The sequence below is a fragment of the Camelus bactrianus genome, chromosome 8, assembly GCF_048773025.1.
Source record: "Camelus bactrianus isolate YW-2024 breed Bactrian camel chromosome 8, ASM4877302v1, whole genome shotgun sequence".
In the NCBI taxonomy this organism is placed as follows: Eukaryota; Metazoa; Chordata; class Mammalia; order Artiodactyla; family Camelidae; genus Camelus; species Camelus bactrianus.
The window spans coordinates 77,124,717-77,151,845 of NC_133546.1; the positions used below are offsets into that span (position 1 = coordinate 77,124,717).

The following is a 27,129-nucleotide window of genomic DNA, read 5'->3' on the forward strand; positions in this document are numbered from 1 at the left end:
CTCCAAGATACTGGGCTGAGACATGGGGGAGCAGCAGGTGGATTTCCCACAGCCACACCTGCAGAGAGAGCCTCCTGGGGCTTTGGCCCTGATGAGGGGCTGCTATGGGTACAGCCGCCAGTGAGGCCACCTTGATGGGACCTGACCTGACAGCATTTTCTCCCTGGAGGCTTCATGAAGTGGTCTGGAGGGTAAGCAAGGAGGAGAATGGTGAGGGTTTGCAGACAAGAAGGGGGAGAAAGAATATGAAAACGAATATATGTATGTCATGCATGACTGAGACACTGTGCTGTATACCAGAAATTGATGCATTTTAACTGACTGACTTCAATTTAAAAAAAAAGGGAGAGAGAGCTGTTTCCGTGTCAACCAAGGAAATTTCCCAGGGTCTCCGGGCTTCAACAGGAGAAGCCACGTCTATGGATTCCCTGTCCCCTGTGTCTCTGTCTAGCACCCCACACACTCTACCCTCCACTCTGAGTCGATGTACTCTCAGCACACCTCGCTCCGGGGCTTCCTTTGTCTGGGTTCTACAAAAGGTCAACTTTACACTGCTCTATCACTTTACCGCTATTCAGGCATCCCCACTGCCTGGGAAGTTGTAAGCAAGGCATTGTGCTCCAGTGCATTCTGTTCTGAGCCAGAGCCTGACTTCAGAACAGATGATTGTTTTTGCTCAGCGCCTATGTTTTGTTAACATCCTGTAAAGTCAATGTATGGGTCTGATTTCCACAGCTCTGGTCACTAATTGTGTCCAGGGATGCTTTGTTAGTTCAAATGGTGAATCAGTCCGCTCATACAGGGTTACATTACTACCGTGGTCTGCAAATTAGGTGTCGTGTCGCCGGGTCAACCAAATGGAAGAGCAGGAGGGCAGGGCAAGGTTTCAAGCTACTGTGGCAGGTCAGTTCTGCCCACACTAAGTGATTTTCCAAGTCAGTCCAAATGATGGTGATTTACCCTGTGGATGGAGGTCGTCACCCATCAGAGGCTGTTTGGCGGGTGTGCATAAGATACTGGTGATGTGAACAGAGACGTTTGGCAGAAATAACATCCCAAATACTATTATGGGTAAATAAGAAGAATGGCTTAGGTACAACAAAAACTGTCTCTATCTGAGATAAAAAGCTAGACGTAGCAAGAGAAGGCGTTTTCTCTCCAGCAGGGAGATTTCGGAAGAACAAATTAAGATCAGAGCGTGGCTTGGTGAATGACACAACAGCAAAATGGATTATGATAGGAACACGGGATACCCCCAAGTATTCCTTGGATTCAACTGTCATGATAGTTCACCCTTAGATCCAGTTGAGAAATATTTGCCATGTTCTATGTGCTATGCTGAAAGTTCATAAAAATGGGTGTTTTAAAACATTTGGAGATTTCCCAAGTAGTTTTCTTGTTTTTAATCCTCATCTGTTTTTCTTAAGCCAGTGAATATAGAAGACATATTCACCCTCCATCTATTGTTTAATGGTTCAGATGAACAACAGAAAAGCTCATTAAATTAATTCCACTTTATCAGTGAACAGGCCCTTCATCTTACTAAATATAAGAGTATATTTAATTTACAGCCTGTCTGGTCTTGAATGCTTTTGATGGATAACTAGGAGCAATTAGAGATGCAAATAAATATCCCAGAATCAAGACAGATTTCTTATAGAGTACTGTGTGAAGATTCACATAGCTAATAAAATTAACAGAATTAAAATAAATGATCTTACATATATTTGATTTTTCTTCATGACTTGAATGTTCAAAAGGGCAAAACTTCAACTTTTTCTTCAGTGTAAAAAGTGTTATTAATGATATATTGTTGCAATGTCATTGATTTGCATACATTGGATACATTTGCATATGTTGGAGATGGTAAACGTTTTTGTTTATCAGGGATTGCACTGACAGCTGGCATGTTCTGTTAATAGAGCCTCCTGTCAACTTTTATTCTTTGATTTTTTTTAACTTTTTTTAAGTGAAGTGTAGTTGGTTTACAATGTTATGTTAGTTTCTGCAGCACAGTGATTCAGTTATACATACATATATATACATATTCCTTTTCTTATTATTTCTCATTCTAGGTTACTACAAGGTATTGAATGTAGTTTCCTGTGCTCTACAGTAGAAACTTGTTGTTTGTTTTATATATAGCAGTTGGCATCTGCAAGTCCCAAACTCCCAATTTATCTCTTCCCATCCCCTTTCTCCTCTGGTAACCATAAGTTTGTTTTTTATGTCCGTGAGTCTGTTTCTGTTTTGTATATACATTCATTTTGTATTGTTTGTAGATTTCAACCCTGAAGTTCCATGTCCTTCAAAAACCAAAACATGGGGGGTGGGGTGGATTCTGCCTGAAACATGCTCAGATAAAAGGAATAAACTGTCCCTCACTTTCTTTTTCTTTTCCCAGCCTGTCTTAAGACCTTTTCTTAACCAATGGCAAAAAATCCTATCATTCTAGTAGGATGGGAAAAAGAGGAGAGGTCATCGAAGGCCCCCCAATAAAAACAAAATTGTTGAGTGGTGCTATAAATCACAGGCATGAAATTGGTAATTACTGTGATATCCTCTGGCTTGGATTCATCAAAACAAGCCCACAGTGATACCAAGACATCTTGAGGTGGGAAGCCATTGACTCTCTAATCACAATTAGTGTCAATGATGCTGAAGAAGAGGTTAAGAAAAAACCATCAGCCAATTAATTTACTCCAATTTCCCTCCTTCCAGCTAGCTCTTTTTCAGAATTTTGATTATAATGGGTTGATAAAGCAGTATGCTGATTAGCTCTTGCTGCACCCGGAGTTCTGAACAGAAGGAAATATCAACAAACATCCAGTGAGGGCCCCCTGAGGTAGAGGGGGTACCAGAAAGGTTGAGGAGCATCTCAAGGGACCACCCCTCATGCACTTAGCATACATCATTGTATGAGTTTTCCAGTGCATGTAGCTTACCATCCCAAACAGGTTATAAACTCCTCCAAGGGGCTAGACACATTACTCGCCTCTTTATCCTGCATGGCCATGGTCTTCATTATACATTTGTAAAGTGATTCATAAAAGCAGAACACTTAAAAAATGAAGTAGATGTTGCAGAACAGTTAGTTATACTAAGAGATGCAAATACCCCAAAGGAAGAGGGAAGGGGCAGATTTTCTGGAAGGCAAGGGATCTCTCAGGATAGGAGCCATTTCTCTGGTCTGAGCAAGGGCAGCTGTCAGGGTAGAGATGTGACTCCCAAGTAAGAAAAGCCAAAGTTCTGAAAGTTCTCCAAAAGCACACCTGGTCCTGACCAGATTCTCAGCCTCTCGGTAGCACAGAAGTCACCTGTCTTAATCAGCTCGAGCTGTTATAACAAAATAGCACAGACTGGGTGTGTTTACTTCTCCCAGTTCTGGAAGCTAGAAGTCCAAGGTCAAGGCACCAGCTGACTTGGTTCCCCAGTGAGAGCCTTCTTCCTGGCTTGCAGATGACTGCTTTCTCACTGAGCTCACGTGGTAGAAAGAGAAAAGACTCTGGTGTCACTTCCTTTTCTTATAAAGGCACTAATCTCATCACTAGAGCCCACAAGACCTCATCTACACCTAGTCACCTCCCAAAGGCCACTCTCCAAACACCATCATGTTGAAGGGTTTGGGGTTTCAATGTATGAATTTTGTAGGGAAGCAAACATTCAGTCCATTACACTGTCCCAGTCACTGTCTTGTCACAGGTGTGCACGTCAAGAGAAACATCACCAAAAGGAGATGAGAGTTGCTTTATCAGTCAACTTGCCTGATGCATACCAGTTTCTTAAGGCCAGGGATGTCTGTTGATTGAAATACATCACTCATTTGTTTTAAGGAATTTTATTTAAATTTTTATAAGTATTTTAAATGTTTGTAAGTAAGAAAATCCCATTGCTCTTACATATTTTCTTCTTATAAAACTAGTACAATGGCCTCATTTTATTTCCAGTAGCAATGTTCATTTTAAATTTTAATTTTAAATTCTTTGAGGGGCAAGCTCATGTAATTCTTGAGAGAAAGAAAAACCAATAGAAGAATGAGAAATGGAAAAATTAGCCATTTGAATGAAATGAAAACTGGGTTTGATTTCCTTCCTTTTGGAGGCGCTCTTGGTGCTCCCGTTTTGATACGATTCGGGACTTCTGGCTTCCATTCCAAGTTAAACTGGTTCATTTGTGATTATTTGGCAAAACCATAGCAGAATGACTGTCTTGGTTCAGTTCAAGGTGCGGCAAACTGTTCTCAATTTTTCTAGCTTGGAGTTCTTGACTCAGTGCTTTAGTTCTGGTCCCCACTATACACACACGGGGCTGCATGCAGACACACCGGTATATTAACCTTAAACCAATTAAGGTATCATTTGGTTTGCGGGTGGGAGACCAAAAGGAACTCAGTGAGTTTGCTGTCTGTTCCCCACTGCATGCACTGCCAGCCCAAGCACCTCAGCAGAGAGCACCTACAGCAGACCCCACCCCCTCCCAGGCAGGTGGAGGGTTTGCCTAAGCTGTCCTTCGCCCTGTTGTAGATACGACTTTGAGAAGATGAAACACCAACATGGAAGGGTCGCCTGGGTGGCTCCTTCTGGTATGGTGGGCATTTTAGCACTTGGCAGCAACCAGCTCATCCCTAAGTGTTTAAGGTCACTCCAGGAAGGCAGGATCCTCATCATGAAGTTCCCGCAGCAACTAGGACGCACAGGATCCCCACTAGGCCGAACCGCGGGGAAACCAGGGGTGTCCTGCTCTTCTCCCCAACCAGGGGGCACCCACTTCCTGCCTCGGGCCCATAGGCCCTCTTCCTGCGGCCCCAACACCTGATAAGAACTGTCCCTGGTCCTTCTTTGGTGACGAAGTGTGAATCAGTCATTTGGGTTGGGATATTTTCAAACTGCCCCTCTTCTGAAGAGCCTGTGGGATAAAGGAACATGGTCCTTAAAATGTGGTTAAATGAATTCTTTTTCAGAGAGAGATTTACATTTAAACAGAATGTAAATGGAAAACTTGAAAGGATTGATTATTTCTACAGAAGTTTGGGGAATCAACCAGCCAGAAAGTGGAGGACCTCAGGAGGCACTGGACTTTCCCAGGGCTCCTGAAAAGAACTCATCTACTGGTGTCTTCCCGAGCTTTCCAGCCAACAAGGCCAGCCCATGGCTTCAAAACCATCTCAACCACTGTTTGCACAGGCAGGAACACAGATGCCCCTCCACACCTTGTTCCTTCTCCCACCCTGACCCCACTCTCACTTCTGTGCCCCCTTCTCTGCACATCCCTACTCAGTGTCTACCTCATCAATTCCATCACACTCTCACCACCACCCTCAAAGTGGTGCTCGATTCTGTCCTCAACTCCAGATCGAATCAATCCATTTGGTAAAAGCATCCATTTCCTTAAATTCTCTTCCAATGCATAAATAGTTAATGAGTAAAGAGAAATGTGAAAGCCAGCTAGATTGATGATGGCATGTGATGGCTTCCAAGTATTGGTCAGTACGCAGGTGTTTAGGGTCTTTTTCGCCCTTTGAAGAGGCAAGAATCCAAAAGATGATTTACTTTTGTATGTTTATTTCCACATCCTGATTTAAGTGTAGCGCCATCCCCAGATCTTCACTTCATTTCCTTAACATGTGTTATACTGGTAGAATTTTCCAAATTACTAAGAATTATAACTGCAACCCTTCCGACTGGTGCCTTTCTTTGCAATTTACAACTCAGTTGACGTCACACATCCTCTCCCTGCGGGAAATGTTATTTTATAATATATTTTTAAAATATGTTATTTTAGGTATACACACACACAAAAAAGGAGCAAAGACAGCTAGAAATTGATTATGTTGATATTCTGAGTAAAGGCAGCCGTTCCAATGTTGTACATCTAATTAGCCACAGCTCTTCAAGATTTGGTGCAAATGTCATAGGGTTGACAATGTCGGCATTTCATCTTCACAAAAAGACTCTTTGATGGTGTACAAACAGAAAAAAATTAATAGTCACAGCAGACAGCTTGTAGATTAGACAAAGGTCACTGTGTTTTAATGAACAAATGCTGTTAATTAATGAGAAAACAATTAGAACATGAGCTGTTAGGCATTGTTGAATTTGTTAAAAAAAAAAAAATCAGCCTGGACCTAAAACCACTTGGAGTTACACAAAAACGAAATAACTGTAAGAAAAGAGAATTTAAATCTCAAACGATGCAGCAAAGTCCTATATATCAGTGAAATGGCATCACAGGTCTCTGGTGTGACATGTGAAGATTAATTAAAAAGAGGATTAATGCTAGGTTCGTATTCTCAATAGATATTCTAAACAGAATATAAAACCAGCTCTACCCCTGCCTCCTGGTTTCTTAATTTCTACATGCATTTCTTAAGTCTTTAAGAAGAATAGGAAAGGTACTCTATGTTTTACCAAAATTCTCTGAGGAAAATTGAGGAAACACTACAGATCCTTCAGGACAGGTGATTAAAATAAACAATGCCTTCCGTTCCGTGGAGACATGTCAAAGCCACGCTTCTAGGATCTTCAAAAAAGGAGTACAGACCATCGCTAATAACACCAGCTTTACATTACAACTTCCTCCATGTAGGTCAAGTACTCTATTATTCACGAATCTCTTTAGCAACCATTTGAGTAAATAAACGGCATTCTATTTCCATTAAAACCAAGTAAAGAAAATGCATTGATTTATCCTAGCAAAGGTGGAAGAAGCTGGGTCTTGGCTGGCCCTGCCCGGTTGAGAAGAACTTCATCCCAAATCTGTCATTTCCAACAAGCATAGCAGATGTTTGTATTTTAACTCGATAGAAAATAAAATCAGGAGAACCCATCCAAGGGGTCACCTAGAGAGCACCATGAAGCCAGAACACAGGTCAGATCCAGCATCTGGACTTGAAGAGAAATTCATCACTTCTTCAGAGCCTACCCCAATTGGTTGGATGACAGGCAATGACTTTTTCTTTAATTGAAGTACAGTCAGTTACAATGTGTCACTCTCTGGTGTACAGCACAATGTCTCAGTCATGCATAGACATACATATATTCATTTTCATATTTTTTCCATTAAAGGTTATTACAAGATATTGAACATAGTTCCCTGTGCTGTATGAAATAAACTTTTTAAAATTTATTTTTATATATAGTGGCTAACATTTGTAAATCTCAAACTCCCAAATTTATCCCCTCCCACCCCCTTTCCACTATAACCATAAGATTGTTTACTATGTCTGTGAGTCTGTTTCTGTTTTGTAGATGAGTTCATAGTGTCTTTTTTTTTTTTTTTTGATTCCACATATGAGTGATATCATATGGTATTTTTCTTTCTCTTTCTGGCTAACTTCACTTAGAATGACAATAGGTCTATTGATGTTGCTGCAGATGGCTTTATTTTGTTATTTTTTATGGCTGTATAAATATACCACAACTTCTTTACCAGTCATCTGTCAGTTGACATTTAGGTTGATTCCATATTTTGGCTTATGTATATAGTGGTGCTATGAACATTGGGGTGCATGTGTCATTTTGCATTAGAGTTCCCTCTGGATATATACGCAGAAGTGGGATTGCTGGATCATATGGTAAGTCTATTTTTAATTTTTGAGGAGTCTCCATACTGTTTTCCGTAATGGCTGCACCAAACTACATTCCCACCAGCAGTGTAGGAGGGTTCCCTTTTCTCCACACCCTCTCCAGCATTTATCATTCATGGACTTTTGAATGATGGCCATTCTGACTGGTGTGAGGTGATACCTCATTGTAGTTTTGATTAGCATTTTTCTGATAATTAGTGATATTGAGCATTTTTTCATATGCCTATTGGCCATTTGTATGTCTTCATTGGAGAAATGCTTGGTTAGGTCTTCTGCCCATTTTTGGATTGGGTTGTTTGTTTTTTTCTTATTAAGTTGTATAAGCTGTTTATATATTCTGGAAAATTAAGCCTTTGTCAGTCATATCATTTGCAAATATTTTCTCCTATTCCATACATTGTTATTTTGTTTTGCTTATGGATTCCTTTGCTGTGCAAAAGCTTATGAATTTAATTAGGTCCCATTTGTTTATTTTTGCTCTCATGTCCATTGCCCAGATAGACTGCTCTAGGAGAAGGTTGCTAAGATTTATGCCAGAGAATGTTTTTGCCTATGTTTTCTTCTAGGATATTTATTGTCTTGTCTTATATTTAAGTCTCTAGCCACTTTGAGTTTATTTTTGTGTGTGAAGTGAGGGAGTGTTCTAACTTCATTGATTTACATGCTGCTATCCAGTTTTCCTAACACCACTTGCCGAAGAGACTGTCTTTTCTCCATTGTATAGTCTTGCCTCCTTTGTCAAAGATTAATTGACATAGATCTGTGGATTTATTTCTGTGCTCTCTATTCTGTTTCATTCATCCATTGTCTGTTTTTAATGCCAATACCATGCTGTTTTGATTACTGTAGCTCTGTAATATTAATGACTTTTTTAATTGAATTTTTCATGAGGTAGTTGTAGACTCACATGCAGTTGTAAGAAACACTGTGAATATGAAAATGAATAATATACACATACATGACTGGGACATTGTGCTGCACACCAGAAACTGACACAGTGTAACTGACTATACTTCAATTTAAAAAAAAGAAATACTATGAAGATATCCTATGTACATGGTTACCCAGTTTCTCCAAATGATAACATTTTGTGAAACTATAGTGTAATATCACAACCAGGGTAATAATACTGATACAATTCATGGATCTTACACAGATTTCCCCAGTATTGCATGAAGTATTTATATGTGGATGTGTGCATGTGGATGTGGGTATTTATCTCTATACAGTCTTAACACATGTAGAGGTTCATGTATCTCTCATAACAATCCAGACATGAAACAATTCCACCCTCACCCCCCTCAATCACCACACCCACATCCTCCTTCCCGCCTGCACACCCCTCCTCTCACCATCCTCAACTTCTGGCAACCACTGATCTGTTCTGCGTTTCTAAAATGTTCTCAATTCAAAAACGTTATGTAGATGGGATAAGATGGCGTGTAACTTTGGGGGATTCCTTTATTTCACTCAGCAGAATTCCCCAGAGATTCGCCCAAGTTGTTGTGTGTTACCAGTAGTTCGTTTATTTTTATTGTTGGGTCGTTTCCTGTGGGATGGATGTAACACAGCTTGTTTCACCATTCACGTGGTGAGGATATCTGGGCTGTTTTTGGTTTGGGGTCATAACGAATAACTCTAGTGTGAACATTCGTGTACAGGTTTTTGTGTAAATATCAGTTTTCATTTCTTTGGCATGAATGCCCAAGAGTAGAATTGCCTTGTCATATAGTAACTGCATGTTTGGTTTTATAAGAAACTATCTACCTGTTTTTCGGCAGGGGCTGTACCATTTCACATTCCCACCAGCAATGCGTGATAGGGAACAGTTTTTCCACATTCTCCCCAACATCTCGTGTGGGCACTATTTTTCATTTGAGCCATTCTGTTAGGTGCCTACTGTGATCTCATTGTGATTGTAATTTACACTTCCCATATGGCCAATGTTGTTGAGTATTTTTCCACATTTGCCATACATTGTCTTCATCAGTGAAATGTCTGTTCACATTTTTTGCTCATTTTCTAGTTGAGTTGTTTTTTACTGTTGAGTATTCAGTTTTTGTATATTCCAGAGACGTATCCTTTGTCAGATATGTGGTTTGCAAATATTTCCTCTCTGTCTATAGTTCAGCTTTTCATCCTCTCTATTTTTGATGAAGACAAATTTATCAATTTTTCCTTTCATTACTTATGCTTTTGGTGTCAAGTCTAAGAAATTGTTGTTTAGCCAAAATATCTATATTTTTCTCCTATGATATTTACTATAAGTTTTAAAGTTTTTACATTTAAGCCCATGATCCGTTTTTAATTGATTGTGTAAGGTGTGAGATATAGAGGTTCATTTTAGTGCTTGTGGGGGTCCAATTGCCCAGCATTGTTTATTAAAAAGGTGATTTCTTCTTCCATTGAATTGCTTTGTACTTTTATCAAAAAATCAATTGAGCACATTTGAGTATATTTCTAAGTTCTAGATCATGTTCCATTGTTCTCTGTGTGTCTGTCACACAGAGTTTTGATTATTAGAGCTGTACAGGAGGCCTTAATATCAGATAAAATCATTCCTCTCACTTAACTTTCTTTTTTTCAGGATTTTTTAAGCTACTGTAGGGCATGTCCCTCTCCACATAAATTTTAGAATAAGTTTCTTTATGTCTACGAAAATAACTTGCTGAGATTTTTATAGGAATTATATTAAACCTACAAACCAATTTAGGAAGAGTTTATATCTTTTAATGTTGTCTTCCAATTCCTGAACATGGTATTTCTATTTATTTAGATCTCTGATTTCTCTTATCAACATTTTGTATAATTTTCAGCACACATATCCTGTACAGGTTTTGTTAAGTTCATAGCTAAACATTTTATGTACTTTGGAATTGATATAAATAATATTGTGATGTGACAACGAATATATGTATGTTCATGTATAACTGAAAAATTGTGCTCTACACTGGAATTTGGCACATTGTAAAATGACTATAACTTAATGAAAAAATGTTTAAAAAAATATTGTGCTTTTAATTTTGGTTTTCACATTCTGATTGTTAGTATGCAGAAATGTGATTGATTTTTTTTTGCTAAGTTCTTTTATAACACCCTTATTGTGTAGGTACAGTAAACTATGCATATTTCAGATACACAATTTGATAAATTTTGATAGCTGTATACACCATGAGACCAGCAGCACAATCAAGATAGCTAACAAGAAATGTGATTGATTTTTGTAAGTTGATCTTGTATCTTACAACCTACTGAACTCATTTATCAGTTCTAAGAGGTTTTTTGGCATATTCCTTGCAATTTTCTCTGTAGACAATCATGTCATCTACAAATATAGATTGTTTATATCTGCCTTGCCGATTTGTGTGCCATTCATTTCTTTTACTTGCCTTTCTGCAGTGACTATACTATCCAACTATGTTACATAAAAGTGGTGAGACTAACATCTTTTCTTGTCATTGATTTTAGGGGAAAGCATTTGTCTTTCATCATTAAGCATGACATTAACTGTAGGGTTTTGGAGATGCTACTTATCAAATTGAGATAAGTCAACCTCTATTCCTAACTTGCTGAGAATTTTTATCATGAATGGGAAAACGAGATATCCAAGTGCAGAAGAAAGAAATTGGACCCTTACCTCACACCATGTACAAAAATCAACTCACAATGTGTATGTATGACTGAAACAGTATGCTGTACACCAGAAACTGACTATACTTTAATTTAAAAAAAAATAACTCAAAATGGATGAAAGACTTAAATGCAAGGCAAGAAATTATGAAACTATTAGAAGAAAACACAGAGAAAGAGCTTCTTGACATTGGTCTGGGCAATGATTTTTTTTTGGTGTGACTACAAAGGCAAAAAGAGGTGAGACTGCATGTAACTAAAATTCTTCTGTACAGCCAAGGAAGCCATCAACGGAGTGAAGTCACAACCTCTGGGATAGAAGAAAACATTTGCACACCAGACATCTGATAAGAAGTTAATATCTAAATATCTAAAGAACTTCCATAACTCAATAACAAAAAGTAAAATGAAAAAAAAAAAAAAAGACAAACTTGATTTAAAAATGGGCAAAGACCCGAACTGACATTTCTTAAAAGAAGACATACAGATGATCAACAGGTGTATAAAAAGGTGCTCAGCATCACTAATCATCAGGGAAATGTACAATGCGATATCACCTCACACCTGTTAGAATGGCTACTACCAAGTAGACAAAAGATAATAAGTACTGGGGAGGGTGTGGAGAAAAGGGAGCCCTCCTACACTGTTGGCAGGAATGTAAATTGATGCAGCCACTAGGAAAAACAGTATGGAGATTCCTTACAGAGATATCTGCACTCCCATGTCCATTGCATCATTATTTACAATAGCCAAGATATAGAGACAACCCAAGTGTCCATCAATGGATAAATGAATAAATAAAATGTGATTGATATATCTATATATGCATATACACACAATGGAATATTATTCAGCCTTAAAAAAGAGAAATACTGCCATTTGCAATAACATGGTTGAACTTGGAGGACATTATGCTAAGTGAAATATGAAATAAGTCAGACACAGAAAGACAAATCCTTCTCCAAGGCAGAAATTCCTGTCTCATAGTGAAATCCAATTACAATGTCCTCTTGCTTTATTTGGAAATAAAGGATTTTTCCTAACATTTTAAAAAAAATCAGCAAGCACTAGTCCTGAACAAGGGGACTTGAGTAAAGAATTTCTAGATGTAAAGTATCCTGTCTCAGGATACAACGTAGAATCAGTGTAGTGAGGACCTACTTTACTCCGGAATAATGGCTGTACCTCTAATGGTATCAGCTGCCTCCATGAAAAAGAAAAATTGTTGAATAGTACTGCCTGGTTGCTCAGGCCACGGGTGGGATTTTCTTGGCTTCTTTTATGATACGACCTTTCACCAGTGAATTGCCAAACTTCTTGGCACAAGTAGGAGGCAGGGGCAGGGATGAAAAAGTGGACCTGCCATTAAACCTGGGTTGGACCTCTGCATGTTTTTTATGTGGGAAAGATGTGCTGGGTTAAAAAGAAGCCTGGCCTTTCCCCAGGGTTCACAACCAACTCTTCCTAAGGTGGCATTGTAACCACCTTCACAAATTAATAAACCCAACTTCCTAGAGATATACTCAATACTAAAAGCCAAAACAAAACCTCATATCATCAATGAGTATATGTTGACCATGGTTTTGGTCATCTGTGCACAGAGTCATCTTTGGAGATTTAGCCCACAGGTCACTGGAACTAAGCAATGATGATATTGGAGATTAATTTCCCGTCATGAGAAAAATCTGTGGATTACTTAGTGCAAAATTACAGAAGTCTAGAATGACATAGCTCTACTAGGCATTTTGAAAGTGCAACACATCTTCACATGCGCTAACTGAAGAAACAGGCATTTACCCGCAACTTGCAACAAAAATGCTATTTTTCTAATTTTGGTAATGGTTTTTATCTTGGGGCACAGGGTGGGAAAATGGGGGGGTGGATTAGGGCCTTTACTTTCTATGTTCTACATTTCTATGATGTTTGAACGTTCTAATAAAGACTATGTAGTGTCTTTACAATTAAGCAATTATAACAAGAATCAATAAATATTGTTCTACATTATAAATGCTGAGTCAACCCTTGTTTAAAGACAATAGAAGGAAATATTTTTGTAAGGAAAACAGATTTTGATAAAATCAGTGCCTGTCCCTATTAAAGGACCACAAGGTGCCTGTGACAAGCTTGCTTGGGAGATGCTTTTTTCTAGCAAATTCCATCTGCTTTCTCCTTCTGTGACCCACTGTCTAATGAGCTACTTTAGTTGGCCTTTCCCAGGGTTCGCTCACAGCTCTTCCTAAGTAATCTCAAAGTCGTTTTGCTGGAGCAAGTGGTATTTTCAAGGCAGTTTTCACCAAAGGGCAGCATAGTAATTAACAAGCTTCAGGTCCAGAGGAGTCAGTCTCATTTCTGGCAAAGGATTTATGTGCCATACGAGATAACACAGTCAAACCTGGGTGTCTTAGAAGATTTTGTCATCATAACAGAAGAACTTGGCACACTCCTAAATAGTTACTTCTCTTTCTCTGAGAACAACCCTCAAGGGCTCCGGGATCTCCTTGCAGCAAAATGAAGGACTGTTTCCTGTAAAACTGTAAAGCTGGGTTTTCAGGGTGCACTTTCATTTCATATATTTCATTTGTAGCTAAAGTCAGTTACACTCTACAGTCAGCCCTCCTTATCTGGGGGTCCCATATCCACAGATTCAACCAACTGTGGATGGAAAATATTAAGAAAAAAAATTCCAGAAAGTTCCAACAAGCAAAACTTGAACCATGTGTGGGCAACTACTTACATTACATTGTATTAACAACTTTTGACATAGCATTACATTGTATCAGGTATTAGAAGTGACCTAGAGAAGACAAACTATATGGAAGGATGTTAGAGGTTGTATGCAAATACTACACCATTTTATATAAGGGACTTGAGCAACCATGGATTTTGATGTCCCCCGGGGACCTGGAACCAATTTGTTGAGGATACTGAGGGACACCTATATATTCCAGATCAGGTGGATCTGTAATTCAATCTGCACATTTAGTATTAAAACTGACTCCTAAATTTGCCCAGTGTTAGCGACAGGAAAATGGATGGCATTGCATGCTGGGAAATACAGAGTGGGATTCACGTGTTCTCCAGGGCTAGAGCAATTTGGAGAAGAGGAGATGTTAAATTTGGACATTAACATCTAGGTGTTTTAGATGAAGGGTCCGAATGTCCAGAAATGTACACAGAGCTTCCTGCTGTGGCTTGCTCCATGACACCTCTCTCTGACATGTCTCATTTGATATTTTAGGAGTTCGTGATGATTGTTGTCTTTGGTTTGGAGTTCATCATTCGCATTTGGTCTGCGGGCTGCTGCTGCCGGTACAGAGGATGGCAAGGAAGACTGAGATTTGCCCGAAAACCCTTCTGTGTTATAGGTGAGTGTCAAAGTCCAAAGTTGGATTTATGACGCACATCCTTTTTCCCTTCTGTCTCCTGTATCACCGCATTTAATGAATATCCAAAGCTATTGAGGGCTTATTCACCAGGCACCCTTGTGTCTTGAAAGTAATGACTCATTTACTCTTCATCACAACACTGAGAGGTAGGTATTTTTATTATCCCTGTTTTACAGATGAAGAAACTGGGGCAGAGAGAAGGGAAGTAAGTTACTAAAAGTCACTTGGGCAGTAAGTGGTGGAGCTGGGATTGGAGCCAGACAGTCTCACTCTAGAACACCCACTTGTGTCAAATTAAGTTGTACTGAAATATGTGGTTCTTGAGTGTTGCCCTGAATTTGGGAAGCAAATTCACTAAGTATAAAACCCCTTCCTGCTCTACAGTATAAGCAATATTCTTTTATGGTCTGGATCAGGTGAATGTATAGCAGTGGATTAATCCTTGTAAAGCGTGTCAATTAGTATGCTCCAAGAATAAATACAAAGGGAGAGGGTATAGCTCAGCAGTAAAGCACATGGTTAGCATTCACAAGGTTCTAGGTTCAATCCCCAGTACCTCCATTAAAAATTAATCAATTAATTAAAGAATGGTTCAGCTTTTTTAAAACAAAAGAGCAAAAAAAAATGTTTAAAAAATAGAATAACTACGAGTCTGGTTTACTTTACGCACTAGTAATGTTAGACCTGACAAAGTATTTTACCCTCTGAAATTTGAGTTTCCCGCCCTACTGTCCCCTGATAAATGTCACATCTCTGCAGCTCCCTTGATGCTGTGGTTTCAGAGAGATTCCATTCTTCTGGGTACAAACTTGAAATTATAACAATACTGCCTGAATTAAGATCTGGCATCTCCCAGTATTATATTTAAAAGTATATCATGGGGGTTGGGGGTACAGCTCAGTGGTAGAGCACATGCTTAGCATGCACAAGGTCCTGGGTTCAATCCCAGTACTTCCATTAAAAAGAAAAAAAAAAAAAGAAAGAAAGAAAAAACAAATAAATAAAAAATATAAAATTGAAAACCCTAGTCAATTACATCTGGTTTTTTTTAATTAATCAACTTAATTTTTTTTAAGTAAGTTGCCTACATCATGGCCCTCCGTCCCTAAATATTTTAATGTGGATTTCCTAGAATAAGGATATTCTTTTATACAATCTTCCATAAACTGGACATTAATACGATACTTCATCTCATCTCCTGCTTGTATTCTGGTTTTGCCAGTTGACCCAATAATGTCCTATACAGCACTGCTTCCCCTCCAGTGCAGGGTCCAGTCTGGGATTACCTACTGCATTTAGTCATCACTGCTCTTCAGTCTCCTTTCATCCAGAACATTTCCTCAGCCTTTCCTTCTCTTTTATGACGTCGACATTTTTGAAGAATTTGGCCTATTTTTAAAAAATAGAATGTTAGTCCTTTGGGGGAAAAAAAAAGAAAACCCTATGTACAAAAAAGCTCATCGTTTTTGTCACTGCTGTTATTTGCTGGCTACATTTGGAATCCTTGCTCTTTTTTCCTTCCCCCTTCTTTGGCAGCCATTCAAATCCAAAGGCTGAAAGTCCTCGGTGAGGCTTCCTTATTTTAGCTATTTCCAATCTGAGAAATTGGGGACTTTATTTACAAGCTAGTTCAGACTAGCTTCTTCTTCAACAGCAAGTTTCCCATTTGGTTTCAGAGTCAGGAATTGTTTGTTTTTTTTTAATTTTTATATTATTTATTTGGGAGCAGTACTAATTAAGTTTATTTATTTATTCATTCATTTATTTAATGGCAGTCCCAGAGGCTGAACCCAAGACCTTATGCATGCTAAGCACATGCTCTCCCAATGAGCTATATCCTCCCCGCCCCAGGAACTGTTGAGTAATCTTTTGTTTCCTCCTTTGCTCCCTCCAATTCCTTAAGGAAGAATTGGAGCTATCCCATCCCCAGACACTGCTAAGAAGACTCCTTTGCTCCAGCTTTTATTCAGTGCTGTGTGAGTGGAGCAGTGTCCTGGGTGTGGGGAGGCAGGTGGGCACCTCACACTCTCTCTGGCACTCAGGTGATTTCATAGGATGCACATTTCAAAAGAGTCACCGTCCGTTCAACCAAACATCATGGAAATTTGACTGTGTATGAGGTCCTGGAATTACAACAGTGAATATGATAAAATTCAAAGTTAAATCAATCTTAAGATACCTTGTCTGGCCTTCACTAAGCAACCTATTCGTCCAGCTGTCTCTCATCTGCTAGACTAGGGCTTTACTTCTTTTTGGAAGCCATTATACTAAGATGTGGAGGAAAGCGGGTAGAAACTCCTGGCCTCCCTGCAGGTCCATTCAGCCCCAAAGCACCTCCAGGGAAGGCACTTCATTTTTCTCTCTGGAGATTTTTTTTCACTTTTTGAATTCTCTGCTCAAGCAACACCGTGAAGCACCATAACCTGATGTGAAATTACTGCCCAACAGGTACTTCCTGTCCGATAAGGGGCCAGAACAGAACAATGCACAAGGCAGATGGTTTGGCCAAGATTCACTCAGCTTCTCCAAACTACGGTCGTTTCACAGATGACAGCAGGAATGTTCCATCCCAGACTTTAAAACCAATTAAAAATTGGGTTTAGTCCAATGCCAGAGGCAATGCCAATGTATTTCTGGCCTCTGAGCTAAAACGCGGGATCTTTCCCAGTTACCTGCTGCCTTTCGATAGCTGTTTGCAGCCGTGGGTACATAAGCACATCTCAGTCCTTTCGTCGTTCTTTTCCTGTCTCAGAGCCTCACGGGTCTTGGTATAACATGTGGTTCTACAGTCAATGTTATGTCATCTGTAACTCAGCCACCTTTGGACCTATCCATGGTGACCTTACAAATTTAGTCTGATGTGGTTTAACTCTCAATGAAGTTTACTTAATTCTCCAGGCCTTTTCTTCATTTCAATACATTACCTCTAGTAAATCAATTGCTTTGGAAGAAAATTTCATGGATCAGCATGTAATGAATCCCCATTAGAACAGAAATAAGATTTGTAGGTACATTTAGAATAACTACACATTTTTCAGTCTTTTATTTAATGGACAAGTAACAGTCTGATTCATGGTCCAACTGAGTTGTCCAAGTGAAACATGTTCAAATGTGGCTTTTTGGTATGAGGTCAGTAAAACATAATCTTCACAGAGGAACCAAATGTCACAAGGAACCAAATGTCACCTGTTTGAAGGCAGCAGGCTGTTACCGATTACTTTCGAGGAACCTTCTAGGCCTGCTTAAGAGGGCCATAGAAGTGATGGGTGTCCCAGATCAAGTGACAGAGTACAGTGTAAGGTGAACCTTGTAGTTTCCTTGTTCAACCTAATTCACTGCACAAAATGGCAAAGGAAAAAGTATCTCTCTCATCTGTCCGTGACAACTATTCTGAATTTGGAAATGTGGCTAAGATCTTTCAAGATTTCATGTGTTTGTAAGATTTGATCACTCTGAACATGCCAAGTACACACCCAAATATTTTTAGAAGATTTGAACCTTCAAGAAACTGTCAACAGAAATAAAATGCACATCCTAAAAGTTGAGAGTTGTATTTTATTCAGCGGACCTTCTGAGGACTCAGCCTGGGACACAGGTTTTCAGATCATTCGAAGAGACCGTTCCAAAGTGACAAAGTAGAAGCCAGGATATATAGGAGTTTGGGCAACAAAGACCAGGTAGTCGAACATCAAAAGATTACTGTCAATTAAAGAAAACCAGACATGTCAAGTTAAGGAATTTAGTGCTGTTTTGTGTTTGGGAAGGTCCAAAGGTCTGGGCTTATTGAAATCACTCCTTTGATATGCATCCAGCTCCCTAGGGCCAGTGTCCTGTTCTTTCCCAGCCTGAGCCCCTCAGGGGGCACCACTGGGGGTGGCTGCAGCGGCCAGGCTGCCTGCTTGTCTGCACCCTGAGTTCCCTCCCCTCACTGTCAGGGGCGGCAATAGTGGCTGACGACTTGATGGCCGCAGCATCCTCTGTTTCCTGACATGGCTGACGATAGTTTTCATACACAAAAGGATACAGAAAAGTTCGTGGGAGGCTGGCTGTGCCTGCCGTGTGGGAAATGCTTTCTGTAATCCCCACAGTGTTGTTCTTTCCAACTGGAAACAAACAGAAGCTACTACATTGTCAGCCAGTGAGCCTTGTGTAGTGTTGGACCCTGTAAACCAACAGATAACATTTGGACACAAGTCAATAGAAGTCCCATAGGCTAATTCCCAGAAACTTTAGAACTTCTCCTCCTGAACGGCTACCCTCTCCTCCTTTGCACTCTAGCCAGAACCAGAGCATCGCAAAGTATTGTTGATTTAAGAAATCATAAAATCATTATATGCTTGTGTTTGAAAAATATACTTTGAACAACTGTTACCCAAGGGGAGAAAAATATCTGTTCAGTTTTTTTTTAATTAGGTGCTTTCTTTCATGACCATATTGATTTATCTCTCCTTGATTTGGGGAGCTTTTCTTGAATTACAGAATTCTCCCTTGTACCTATGTGTTCGATATCCATCTCTCCGCTGAGACTCTGTTGAGATAACGTTTCTACAGCCCTGGGCAGTAGTCACTGTGCTGCGATTAGGAGAATCAGGCATATTTAGGGGTGGCTGTGCGGACTTCCCCTTCATTTACCTGGATGGCCCTCTTTCTGATTTCTCTACATTTAAACACAAATCACTCACTCAGTGAGCCCCATATGGAAAATCCGTGAAATAACCTCAGAGACTGACTTTGCAGTCACTCCTTTTTCTAGCTTTCATTAATGACCTACGTGAAAACTGCAGATAGTACCCAAGCCTGGTACTTAGATCATGATAATGAGCTTGATGTGTCAGGGAGCCAGCAAATCGCTCCTCACAGTGGCTCTTTTGGATTCCCCAGTGACTCTTTCTAAAGACATATATCATGGCCGTATGTTTCAGTCTTGGATGCCTCTCAGAGAAGCAGAAAACACCAGCCTGTTATTAATCTTGGATCTGTAGTTGATGCTAAATATAAGTTGACTTTTATTGCTATTTTAACATTTCTCCTTCAGTGTAATACTTCCACAAGAGGACAAAAGAGACAAACCACAGCACAGATGTTTCCCCCGTGAACTGAGCCTGCATGCCTTTGACACGAGATAGCAGTCACTCAGGAAAATGCCAGCAAGTGCACTTTTTTAACGAGAAAAAAAAAAAATAACCAGCTTCTTCTTTGGCTAAAACAAAAATCAAAGCTTTTGTTAAAATCTTCCACACAGCCAAGACCACTCTAATATATCTGTGAGCTCATCTTATTAAAAGGCGACTTCAGCTGCTGATCTGTTCAAAAGTTGTATCAGGGGCTCCCAAAACTGCCACTTGTCACTGGCTTCTAAACTGGAGATTTAAGAGCCATTTTCTACTTCTCCGACTCCTCCATGTCTTGTTCTAAGAGACACACTCTTTTTTATTTTCTGATTTTTTTATTGAAGTCTAGTCAGTTTACAATGTTGCATCAATTTCTGGCGTACAGCATAATGTTTCAGTGGTACGTGTACATACATATATTCCTTTTCAGATTCTTATTCATTGTAGGTTATTGTAAGATATTGAATATAGTTCCTGTGCTGTAGAATAGAAACTTGTTATCTATTTTGTATATATTAGTTAGTATCTGTAAATCTCACACTCCCAGTTTATCCCTCCCCACACTCCCCCTCCACCGCCAGTTAACCATGAGTTTGTTCTCTATGTCTATGAGTCTGTTTCTGTTTTGTTAAGTCCATTTCTGTCTCTCTTTTGTTTTTTAATTGAAGATACACACTCTTGAATTGCATCATTTTCTACGCCATCCAATCTCTTCTACCCTTGAGTAGAAATTCTGTTCTCTCGGGTTACTTCCTGTCAGTCAGATGCTCCTCTGCTACTTCTCTTTACTTCTAAATGTTCAAACTCCTTCAGTGAGTATAGTTCCTTCCATATGATTAGTTGGACCATCTGAGGATAATTAAACCCTGTCGGATTGATTGATCACAGAACATTAAAGCCATTTCAGTCCCTTTAGTTAATAACAGCAGGTATTTGTTGAGACTTGCTTGATAGGCACTGCTCTATCATCCTATAAGTATTGTCTTATTTAATCCTGTGTGAGAACTGTAATGCCCTATTTAAAGATGAGGAAGTACAGTAAGGCTTAAGAAACTGGTCCAGAGTTAGAAAGACGGTAGATGAAAGAACCAGAATTTCACTCTAGAAAAACGTACTTACCTGATGAGCTGTTTTTACTCACAGCACTTCTGACACCAAATATGTGGGGGGTTTTTTCCTCACACCAACTAATTCTCCAACTTTCCAGATACCAATTGGGCATCAACAACTCAGTACAGTTCTGACACTAACAACTGGCATTAGCAGACCCCACAGGTTAAGGGCTTAGTCCCCCCAAGGGCTTCCCCCCTCCCTGACTTCAGACTCCAGCCACAAGGAGGTGCCCAGACTACACTCACTTCTGCTTGGTTGACTATGATATTGGGGGTTCTGATAACCTCCTCACCTCACTGGAAGCACACAAAACTCAAGACAGTGCTGTACATTACAGTATATTTTTATATAATATGTTTATATCATAGTATATTGTATTAACAATTTATTGTGAAAGCTACAATCCAAGAATAGCTAAATGGAAGAGATGCTTAAGGCAAGATATTTGGGGCAAAGAGATGACTAACATGGGCTTCCACGCCCCTCCAGTCACACCACCCTCCCAGCACCTCAGTGCGTTTAGCCCCTGGACGCTCTCCCAACCCCATGGTTTAGAGATTTTCATGGAGATTTTGTCACACAGGCGCAGTTGATTAAATCATTGGCTGTTGGTGACTGGGCTCAGTCTCTAGGCTCCTTTCCCTTCCCAGGGGTCCTGGGGGGCTGAAAGTTCTAACTCTCTACCCATGCCTTTGTCTTTCTGGTAACCAGCCCCCATCTGCAAGCCGTCCAGGGACCCCCAGCTACCAACCATCTCCTTGGCCCACAAAGGCGCATCTCACCCAGAGATCCCAAGGGTTCTAGGACCTGCGTGCAAGGAACCCAGGACAATGACCAAGTGTCTGTTTCCCAGAGCACCACACCACCCAACTGAGAGAGAATTGCTCTTACTGTTTATTAGGATTTTTAAACTAAATTGAATTAACATTGTCCATTATCATCCACTTACAGAGAACCACATAATTTTACGTTCATCATTTATAATCTGAAATCTTTGAACAAGAAGCCAGACTTCACAAAACAACACTAATCTCAGCATCAGCCTTATTGATCAGCCTTATTATTTCACCTAAATCAGGCTAGCTGTTGCTGCTCTCCAACAGCAAAGAAGAAATTAAGCTCCAAAGTAGACTTACTTGCCTTGTATATGATGCTCTTGAGCAATGTTACCGTGAGGCTCTCTGGGTATCGTGTAATTGGAGACATCACCAGGGTAAATGAGATCACTCCCAGAGATGCCTTTGAATGGTTGCCATGGCAGTAGACCACTGGAGACATGTTTAGGGAATCGCTGACCTGTGCACAAATTTGAATTTATGATGAAGCTTGGTTAGCTGATATGACTTGACCCTATAGAGGATGTCCTTAGAGGGAAATGAATAAAGATTATTTCCCACCCCTTCCATAAACTTCAGTGGAGCACTGTGATGTATTGTACTAATATTCTATATTATCAAATGTTAAAGAAAATTCATTCAGAAAGAACATTTAGTATGTGCCAGACGTGATCTTAGGTGCAAAGGGTGCAAAGATGAATAAAACATGAGCCCCACCTATAAGAGGACAGTCTCTCTCCTGTGCCCTTAGAGACGGGCAAAACTGGAAGGAAAGAGACTTGTGTTGATACAGAGCAAAGGTAATGGAGGCAGAAGTAGTGGAAGAAAGGATATAGAATACTGTTTCTGATTGTATGAGAGAGAGGAGTGGAAGATATCCTGGGGTTTGAGCTCAGTCATCCAACAAACATTTTTATAATGTCCACTATGTCCAAACATGGTTCTAGATGCTGGCGGTGGGGGCAGGGGTGGCTGTGTTGCACTAAGTGTGCAGTGTCCTCCTTCCTGTAGGGCTTGTCAACTGAAATAAAATGCACAACCCAAAAGTTAAGAGTTATGTTTTATTCGGCAAACTTCCTGAGCACTCAAGCCCATGATACAGCCCCTCAGATTGCTCTAAGAGACCATTCGAAAGTGACAAGCTAGAAGCCAGGAGATGTAGGGAGTTTGGGCAACAAAGACCAGGTAGTCGGAACATCAAAAGATTACTGTCAATTAAAGAAAACCAGATATCTCAAGTTAAGGAATTTAGTGCTGTTTTGTGTTTGGGAAGGTCCGAAGGTCTGGGCTTATTGAAATCATTCCCTTGATATGCAGCCAGCTCTCTAGGGCCAGCGTCCTGTTCTTTCCCAGCCTGAGCCCCTCAGGGGGCACCACTGGGGGTGGCTGCAGCGGCCAGGCTGCCTGCTTGTCTGCACCCTGAGTTCCCTCAACTCACTGTCAGTGGCTGATGACTTGATGGCCGCAGCATCCTCTGTTTACTGATATGGCTGGCAGTATGTTTTTATTCACAGGCTAATATTTCAGTGAACAGAGAAAAATAATATGCAAACATATTTTTTAAAAAACAAGGGGAGGGTATAGCTCAGTGGTAGAGCACACGCTTAGCATGCACAAGGTCCTGGGTTCAATCCCCAGTACCTCCATTAAATACATAAATAAATAAATATCTGATTACCTCCCCCCCCAAAAAAATAAAAATAAAAATAAATAAAAATGAGATAATGTCAACTAGAGATAAGTGCAATACAGAAAATGAGACAAAGCAATTGGGGGCTTCCTCAGAGTGGAGGTGCCCAAGAGACTCTAACGAGTGGACACCCAAGTCTACCTGAATATTAAGGAGCCAGCAGTGAGGATGTAGACACAGATCTCTCCAGGCCAGGGAATAGTCATTGCAAAGATTCTTGAGACCCAGTGAGCTTGGCTTGTACAAGGAAGAGACATTCAGTCACGCTGGCTGGGGCTCAGTGAGCAGTGCACAAGCAGTGGGAGATGCTGGACAAAGAGTCACGCCCTGGGAGCTGTGAATAGTCACCGGATACAAGGCAGCATCTAAGATGTGCCAGCAGGCGAAGTTCCAATACAGTGCTGGTGGGCCTAAGGCTAGATATTTGGGTTAAAAAAATTTTTTTTAATCAGGCAACAGAAAGTACAGCTATATAAGGCCGTGGGTTTTTCATCATCTCTGCCTGTTTGAACTTCATATCGGCAACATACAAATTATCACCCTTTGGAAAAATATAAAACTACTCCCTCTGGCTTTTCCACACGTCTCTATATCTACCCTTAGAAACATGAAGTTTCCAAACCGAAAAGGAAATGTGTTATTTCCTGTGAGCAACTGGAATTAGATGAATGTGATGAAAGTTTTTCACATCCCCAGTGGTAACGTTCACCAGTGAGCAAGTCCCTACACGGAGTTACAGTGTTCAATGCAGATTTATTTCATTAAAGATTATGTCCTTTGAGAAATTGTCCCTCTTTGCCTGGAGGTGTAATCTGAAGACTTATGACCAGTAAGAAGCATTAAACTGTCACCATGGGGTCAATTTTCGAAGTGGTGCTTGGAATTTGCCATTGGGAGTCCCATTACCACCAGTGGAAGTCCTGCAGCTAAACCACCACGTGTGGCTTTGAAAACAGTCCACAGTACGTCTTTACAGTACTTTTTATTTTATTTTTAATAATGACCTAAGAACGACTCAGTGCACTGCTGACTGCAGTATTTAAGAGGGTGGATCATGTACAGTGCTGGAGGAGGCTTTTAAAATTAGATTTTAAAGCTTCATTGCTAGTAAGAGTCACAACAAACATTTGAATGCTACTTTAAGTCTTCAAAGAGTAACTTTCTGTAGCGGAATTTGGAGCTTCATTAGAATACAGAGCTCGGAAAGCAGCACCGTGTCCCCCTGAGACACTGTTTATCCCACTCAATACACAGAAAGCTTGAAGCCCCGTAAAGCAGGATGCTTTGTGCTCAACTCCGACGTCAGCACCAGGCTGGAGGCAGAATAGCAGCCTCCCCGTGGCTCATTGCTCTAAAGACTACCTCCTGCAAGTCAGATTTAATTACAGTATAATCCACTTAATCTCCACATAGAAGAGTAATGAGGGAGCAGGCAAAATCAATTTATTAGCAAGTTGGTGGAAGACACGTTACAGAGATTTGCATCTTCTCTCAGGGTCCAGATTTTCAGCTGTTCCAGGTGAGTTCCGCCGCCAAGAGAAAGATAAGCTTAATTGCCCAGGCTGCAGTCAGCAAAAGACTGCTTGATTTTTCTCACTTGGAAACATAAGTAAAGGTTCCACTTGAAAATGCTGCAGAACCATCTTTTTGTCAGATATAAAACGTCCTGATGTTACTCTTTGCTGTACACCTGAAACTAACATTGGAAATCGACTACACTTCAGAAAAAAATAGTAATTTTTTAAGTACTGATTTTTAAACTAATAATAAGAGAAAAAAGAGTGCATAGTTTCTCCTCGGCACTCCTTTTGGGTTAAAAGAATGAACCACATTGAATTAAATGCTCACCTCACAAGCCTTCCTTGGAACAGAAAATGAGGGAGGCTTTAGTTCATCTTTGACTTTTGATTACTTTTCTGCTAACTCACTGTGGCTATGAACTGGTTGGTCCATCTCTTCTGTTTCCTGCATCCACATGAGGAAAGGGACAGTAGTTTAAGAGCCAAATTTAGATAAGAAATCTTCCTTTGAAGCTGACTATCACAGGAGGTTAGTTAGGATTTGGCTACTTGGTGTTACATGAACAGGAATAAAAATCTCAAGATTTAAAGTGTAAATCTGATTTATGGTCCACCTCATATAACCCCCATAGCAATCTTACTGAAGCTGAAAAAGGTTATGACCCAATATATATTTCAATATATATTGAAAAACTGAGACTTAGGTTAAGGGCTTTAGCAAGGGTCACACTGCAGAGAAGCAAACAATCAGAACAAAAAGAGAGATTTACTTGTATCAGGGCCCGACAACTTTCTGTGATACCACATCATCTCCCTACATCACTCACATGCAGAAACAAACCAATAAACCATGTGACAAGGTCTGATTCCTATCCCCAAGTCTCCCCGCAACCAAAGACACTAGCTGATGTGATGCCCAAAAGAAAATAGATGTTAGTATCGTAAAAATGCAGTTCCATTCCCCAACAGTCATCTTCGTAAGATTTGGCCTTTTCTTACAGTTCTTTATTTTGAAATAACCTTACTTGTACTTAAAACTTGCAAAAAGAGTAGAGAGTTGAGGGAGGGTATAGCTCAAGTGGTAGAGCGCATGCTTAGCACACGAGGTCCTGGGTTCAATCCCCAGTGCCGCCTCTAAACATAAATAAATGAATAAACCTAATACCTCCTCCCCATAAAAAACACAAATAAAAAAGAGTAGAGAGAGTTGCCATGTACCCACATACCCTTCATCTAGCTCGCCCCAGTGACAGCACCTTCCGTGAGTACAGTCAATGTCCAAAACCAGGAAGTAGATGGATGTTTTACTAGCTAAATTGAATACCTTATTCAGATTTCACCAATTTTTGCATGCACTTAATTTATATATATATAAATAATTTATATAACTTACATAGTTTATTTTTATTATAATTTATAATTTATTAATTACTTATTTTATATTTTTATATGTGTGTGTATGTGTGTGTGTGTGTGTGTGTGTATTCCTTAATGAAATTTTACCATATGGACAGGTTAATTTAACCATCACCACAATCAAGATACAGAACTTTTCCATCCCCTTAAAGAAAAGAACCTTGTTTATTCCTTCAGAGTCACTCCCACCCCAAGTCCTAGCTCCTGGGAATCACTCATCTGTCCTCCATCACTGTAATTTTGTCATTTTTAGAATGTTATGTGAATTCAATCATTGTCATAAATTCAATCTCTTGAAAGTGGCTGTTTTTTCACTCAGAGAAATGCTCTTGAGATCCATCCAAGTCATTGCATACATCAGTAGTTCCTTCTTTTTTTTTTTATTTCTCATGGAAGTGTAGTTGATTTACAATGTTAGTTTCAGGTGTACAGCAAAGCAATTCAGTTATACATATAAGTAGTTCCTTCTGTCTTTATTGCTGAATAGTATTCCATGATTGAGATGTACCACAGTTTGTTTATTCATTTACCTCTTAAAGGTCATTTGGCTTATTTCTAGATTTGGGCTATTATCAGTAAAGCTGCTATGAACATTGATGTAGAGGTTTTTGTATGAACATGAGCTTTTATTTCTTTAGGGTAAACACCCAGGAGTGGGATAACTGGGTCATATAATGTTTGTTTAACTTTATCAGAAACTGCCAAACTGCTTCTCTTTTAAAATGTAGAAATGCCTAGAATACTTCATGACAGTAAATTACAGCTATTCTGAGTTAAATGACATTTAATAGTTTCCTACAAAAGTATGTTTCCACTTCTCTGTTTTTCTATTTAGATTATTT

General features: G+C 39.8%; 1 protein-coding gene across 3 annotated transcripts in view; it reads left to right on the forward strand.

Moving 5' to 3' along the window:
* The window catches only part of KCNQ5 (potassium voltage-gated channel subfamily Q member 5), a 451,726-nt gene that overhangs the window by 316,696 nt on the left and 107,901 nt on the right, over positions 1 to 27,129 (forward strand). For all 3 annotated transcript variants that reach the window (XM_074368770.1, XM_074368771.1, XM_074368772.1), the window contains exon 3: positions 14,454 to 14,580. In XM_074368770.1, coding sequence (XP_074224871.1) covers positions 14,454 to 14,580 — 127 coding nt within the window. The remainder of the gene's footprint in view (positions 1 to 14,453; positions 14,581 to 27,129) is intronic.